General features: G+C 36.8%; 2 protein-coding genes across 2 annotated transcripts in view; both read left to right on the top strand.

The window, feature by feature from the left end:
• The first annotated feature begins 371 nt into the window (after nucleotides 1–371).
• On the top strand, nucleotides 372–4655 carry LOC107479919 (AT-rich interactive domain-containing protein 2). Its single transcript, XM_021138649.2, has 3 exons — nucleotides 372–813; nucleotides 927–2037; nucleotides 3285–4655. The coding sequence occupies exons 2-3, from the start codon at nucleotides 1075–1077 to the stop codon at nucleotides 4170–4172; spliced, it is 1851 nt and encodes a 616-aa protein (XP_020994308.1). The 5' UTR covers nucleotides 372–813; nucleotides 927–1074; the 3' UTR covers nucleotides 4173–4655.
• Nucleotides 4656–5219: 564 nt separating this feature from the next.
• LOC107479920 (ubiquitin-conjugating enzyme E2 4) overlaps nucleotides 5220–6017 on the top strand; it is a 2482-nt gene continuing 1684 nt past the window's right edge. The window contains exons 1-3 of the mRNA XM_016100025.3: nucleotides 5220–5278; nucleotides 5378–5457; nucleotides 5773–5889. Of these exons, the coding sequence (XP_015955511.1) occupies nucleotides 5235–5278; nucleotides 5378–5457; nucleotides 5773–5889 (241 nt within the window). The 5' untranslated portion in view covers nucleotides 5220–5234. The remainder of the gene's footprint in view (nucleotides 5279–5377; nucleotides 5458–5772; nucleotides 5890–6017) is intronic.

Here is a 6017-nt window from a genome sequence, read left to right on the forward strand (position 1 = left end):
ACCTATCTAAGATCGAATTTAAACGAGTCAGATTCAAGGATGTTCAAGACCTGTCCCGGCCCAAATCCGAGACATATGTTGTCTGGTTTGGATTTTTTTTATCCGATATTATTTTTGGATTGGATTCGGATTTTGTTTTTGGATTATTTATTATTTTAATATATAAAATTTATAAATTTGTATATATTAATGTTTAATCGAATCGATCCAGTTTAACCTGATTTTTTTTTTCAAATTACTTTGAATCGAATTAAAATAAATCTATTACTATTTTAAGACCGAGTCTAAATTTACTTCAAATGACCCGGCTCATGAACACTCCTAATGGGATCTGAATGTACTTGAAGGTATTTATTTCATAAGCCCAAGTAAACATATGCATAACCCTAGGTAATTTACTATCATTTCCAAAGAACAATGCTTGTTCATTATTGTGCCCTCTATTGAGTGAGAAACTGGAACCAAGTGGAAGGAAGAGAGAAAATCCAGAGAGAAGAGAAAAGAGAGAAGGGGACTTTGTTTCGATAATTGGCACCATAAGTCTTTTAATTCGGCTGTTGTATCCCTCCTCCTCGCCCTTTTGTTGCCTCTGCAGCTATATATGTTTCTAATTCTCTTCGTTTTTTGTTCGTTCGTTTCTAGCATTGAAATCTTAGCTCTATCTTGCAACACCGTCAATGTTCAACATTCCCAGATTCTAATCTCAATCTCAATCTCGGCTCTCTTGAGGCAACCACATTCATCTATCTCGACTCTCTGCTCCAACCACAGTTCTGTGATGCCTTTAGAGACCATAGGAACCTTGATCACGAGGTAAATCTTCCAACTGAACCCGCCAAATGTTCACACCCTTTATGCCCTTTTGCCAATTCTATGAATCCAAATCACTGTATAATTTGTATCAATATTTGTTCTATATTGGGCAGCTGTGTCTGTTAATTTTGAATTGTGAGATCACCGTTTAGAAAATGGCAAACTAGGATTTGTCGTTGTTGTTGCTGCTGCTGTTTTTATGGTTGTTAGGGTTTCTTTTGGCCAAGAGATATAAGGCCTTTAAGAAAGGAATCAACGTTCATGGCAGGATGGTCAACTTGGTCAAATGGGTCGTCCTTAGATTTCAATGAAGTTGAGATATTTGATGTATCTAATGGTAATGACTGTAGGAATCTAAACGATCACACTGATAATGATGACCATGACAAAGTTAAAACCTTGTTTGATGAAGTTTTTCCGGTTTATCTAAAGGAGAGTTGTTCTCGTGGCATTGTTCGGCCTATGCCGGTTTTGCTGGGCGATGGACAAGCAGTGGATTTGTACAAACTCTTCTCTCTTGTGAAGGAAATAGGTGGATATGATTTTGTGTCGAGAAAAGGATTGTGGGGTTATGTGTCAAAGGAACTGGGTTTGAACCACCTAGTTTTGGCATCAATGAAATTAATTTTTGTTAAGTATCTGAATGAGTTTGAAGAATGGCTCAGGAAGACTTTCAAAGAGAAGAGTTTCAGAAACGAAAATCTTGGGTGTGATTGGGGTTTTAAGTCATTGCCGTTAGAGCTAGAGAAAGAATTGAGAGGCCTATTATCTCTAAACGTAAAGGATAAAGATGACGGGCTTGCGAAGATGGAATCAAATGGAATAAAAGAATATATTGATTTGGTTAACCACAAGGAAGATCCAAATGTATTGGACACCAAAACTCAGAAAATAAATACATCTGAGGATGTCCAACACTCCCATGTTGATGATGACGAAAAAGCTTGTAATGGTGTTAAGGAATACTCTGTCACCTTGAACGCGCCAATTGCTGAGAATGGAGTTGGCTCTCGCAAGCGCAAACGGGAACCATTATCTGGAATGCTGAACTGGGTTAGGCAAGTTGCAAAGCATCCCTTTGTTCCTTTACAGCAACCATTACCAAAACCATCAAAGTGGAAGGAGTATAAAGGCAATGACTTTTTCATCCAGTTACTGAGGGCAAGAGAGGCTCGGTTGGTGAAACCATGCGCACAACCTAACAATGAAACACCTTCTTCACAGGTATAATTGCAATGCACACAATGATTTTATCCATAGTATGTTTTCATTTCTTCATATCTTGAAGTGAATCGGTACGTTTCACGTGAATGATCAATTATCATTGTACTTATATATGTCAAGTATTGTGGTGTCCTTATTCTGCTTACATGTAGGTATATATGATCTCAATCTGTTAGTTTCTTTCCTGTTCAGACAATCTCAGTATGGCTAAAAGTCAACAATTCAATATACAGTTATACCAAAATTGGATGGAATTGGCCCAGCCCGCGAATTTTACTTGGCTTGACTCAATTCAAATTTACAGCACTAATCTCTAAACTTTTTAACCCTCCATGACTGGATGCAATGGCATTGTTTAAATCATGTAACCAACCCCACCTAGTGGGATCAGGCTTTGTTGTTATATTTGTCATTGTTGTTTGTCACCTTTTTTTCATTCAGTAACTAGTACAAAAGGGAACATTTGTGTTAAGTTTCCATCAAGAACTTTAACTGCAGTATAGAGTTTGCTAAAAAGAAGTGTGAGGCGTTAACAAAAATTTTTGTAACTTGTGACTTGCTGGTCACGTGTCCTTGTCATTGAAACAGCCTCTTTTGCTAACGGGGGTAGGTTATACACATACGACCTTCCACGAAGCTCTGTGCACTAGGATCTTAACTTCCGTTAGGGATGTGCATAGAAATTACACCAAAACTATTACCATAGCTTTTAAATCAAATTTGTATTTGAGGGTCTCAGTTTTCCATGTACAGGTTCAAGCGAAAAAAGCCTGCTGTCTTTCCAATTACAAGTAATATATCTTTAAATGGGTTGGCTTCAGATATAAACTGCTAGATCTATTTATGTTGTTAACATTTTTAATGTACTTTAATATACTTTTACATTAAAATAACTAGTTTTGAAACAAATTTCAAAATTTAGTTAAAACTAAGTTCTCATTAATTAGAATATTAAAGCTCCTAATTGCACCTAAGACGGTTTATCCAAATGAGAAGATTGGTAATAAAGTCCTACTAAGTGTAAATGACATGAAGGATACGAGTTAGAGAGTTGCTTTTGGAAGCAGTTAGGTCTTGATGTGTATCTTTTTAATACTATGGTATGTCCTTGATCATGAATTCTTTAAGGAATCTTACTTTTAAATTTAATTACTGATAAATGGTTATGCATTTATTATAGGATACAAGATTTTAAATTGAAATGTTTAAATTTATGATGCTGTTGCATTTAACTGTATATTTTACAGAAGCAGAAGATGTGCCCTGATATGTACGAGGATCACGTTGCACCTCGTTACCATTCTTCTCCAAGACTGAGATGTAGTGAAAGGCTGCCAGCACATGTTAAATCTCGCACATGCTCTTGTTGCAATTCAGGTTCTGCCAATGGGAAAAAATTAACAAGTTCAGTCAATACGGAGGCCGAAAATTGTTTCTTGCATAAAACAACTGCAACAGTAGATTCATCGACTGCAAGGACAGTGATTGAACAGTCTGCAAATGATTTCCAGGAAAAGCAAGTTTCTGTGGGTCCTCTTTATCAAGCAGATGTCCCAGAATGGACAGGTGAAGTTTGTGAGAGTGACTCAAAGTGGTTAGGCACTCGAGTATGGCCTCAGAAACATGACTTAGATCTTCCAAGTGAAACAGATCTTGTAGGGAGAGGAAGACAAGGCAATTGTGAGTGCCATTTTGAAGGTTCTGTTGAGTGTGTTAGATTTCATATTGCTGAAAGAAGGATGAAATTGAGGCGTGACCTGGGTTCTGCATTTTATCATTGGGGGTTCGATCGCATGGGTGAGGAAATTTCACTTCAATGGACAATTGAAGATGAAAAGAGATTCAAGGATTTGATGAGTCAGAGTTTTCCATCTCAAAACAAGTGTTTCTGGAGCAACAAATCAAGATACTTTCCAGACAAGACAAGAAGGGACTTGGTGAGTTATTACTTCAATATGTATCTTATTCAACTAAGAAGCTATCAGAACCGTGTGACTCCAAATAGTGTTGATAGTGATGAAGATGAAGTGGAGTTCGGATCTTTTAGCGAAGGTTTTGGGATGGGAGCTCTCAAAATCCCAGGTTCCAATTTCCTGGAGTGTTCACTGAATAAGCAATGCACTGATTTAGATTAAAGACAACATTGGAGTAAAAGATTTTGATGCAAAGGGGTCTGAACCATTTTGAGGTCTAGGAAACATTTCTGTGGTTCAATGCTTTCAAACACTGGAATTTTGATGTCCTACACGAGGGATAGAAAAAACTTGGGCTTGTTCTGGTGTTTTTGATTACCAACTACGCAGTGCTTAATGGCGGCTGCATTCTTATTCCTGTAAAACTAGTCTTGTAGTCTGACCGTTGGGCAAACCTTTAGCTTGTTCTTGCTGTAGATGGTTACAAGTTTGGATAAAGTAGGAGCATTGTGTTAGATGGTTGATGATCAATGTATTTCTAATAGAGACATAACAATGCAATTAGCAGAGAAAAGAACATTGTGATTGTAAGGGATCAACCATATCTTTAGTCTGGATCAACGTATTGATTCCTATTTTCACTTTTTGGTTGGATTTGGGCATTTGAGTTTTGTTTCAACTATAGATTTTCTTCTTCTCTTATTTATTCAGCTTTTCTAAATGTCACATTTAAATAATAATAAAAAGTGATCCCCCATTGGCCAGCCAGATTTAACCTTCCTAATCTATTGGCAATCTTCCTAATCTATTCGCCAGCGACAAATCTTTAAACAGAGTTTTTGCGATGAATTAGTCTCAGACTTATTGGCCTGAGAGATTCTATGGAAAGAAAAAGAAGAAAATGTGTAAAAGTAAAAATTGAAAAGATTTAATAAATTTTTGTCATTCATGAAACTAGGTCAAGTGACAAAAGATTGGCTCTAGTTCCAGCTGAACCCAAAGAAACGTGTAGATTATATTAGATTATATGTTGAAGAGCATCACCGAAAGTGCGAGCTTTATGGATATATATTCTGTTCCAAGTAACAATGTCGCAACTCCCAAGAAAAAATTACTGCGCCATTTCATATGTCACGTGGTCACAATTTCTTTTACCCTGCTTCCTTTTTGGGTGTGACTGTGGAGTAAGCCTCTTTCTTCCTATAAATCTTTATTCTTATTTATTATTCCCTTCTTCCTTTCTCACCCCTGCACAATTCAGTGAAAAGAAAGAAAGAGAAAACGATGTCTTCTCCAAGCAAACGTCGAGACATGGACTTGATGAAACTGTCTGTAATTTTTTCTTTTTGTTTTCGATTTCAGAAAAGAGTTTTTTGTGTAAAGTTGTTATCTTTTCTCATCTGGGGTGTTGGATTGATATGAATCAGGATGATGAGTGATTACAAGGTGGAAATGATGAACGATGGCATGCAAGAGTTCTTTGTAGAATTTCGCGGACCAAAAGACAGTAATTTTCTTTTCTCTTATTTCTTCACTTTTTGTAAATTTCCTCACACTAATCTGAAGATTCACATGGCTTTGTAGTTTGTGTCTGTGTGTGTTTTAAGATCAGCAGTTCAAACAGCAGCTACTGAGTTTTGAATTAGGCTAGTGCACTGGGGTTTTGTAATTGTAGAGAGATGTTGCAGCATTCTCCTCAATGAAGATGAATTGTATTAGGATCTATTATGTTATCTACTAGTTAACTTTAAAGGTGTTCCACACTGAATTTTTTTTTTTTTTTTCCTTCTCCTTTCTTCTGCTCTTATGGAATCATGTGCAGGTCCCTATCAAGATGGTGTGTGGAAGATTAGGGTGGAGCTACCTGATGCTTATCCTTATAAGTCCCCCTCTATTGGTTTTGTAAACAAAATTTACCACCCCAATGTTGATGAAATGTGAGTTTTCACAAAAGTCCAAAAGTTTCATTGTTTGTGTCCTGTTTAAGCAGAATCATTGTCCTCTGTGGAACTTGTGTTGGCTGTTGCACAAACACTTTGCAAAGCTCGGTGGCTAACTGATGCTGTT

Source organism: Arachis duranensis, chromosome 3, assembly GCF_000817695.3.
Source record: "Arachis duranensis cultivar V14167 chromosome 3, aradu.V14167.gnm2.J7QH, whole genome shotgun sequence".
Lineage (NCBI taxonomy): Eukaryota > Viridiplantae > Streptophyta > Magnoliopsida > Fabales > Fabaceae > Arachis > Arachis duranensis.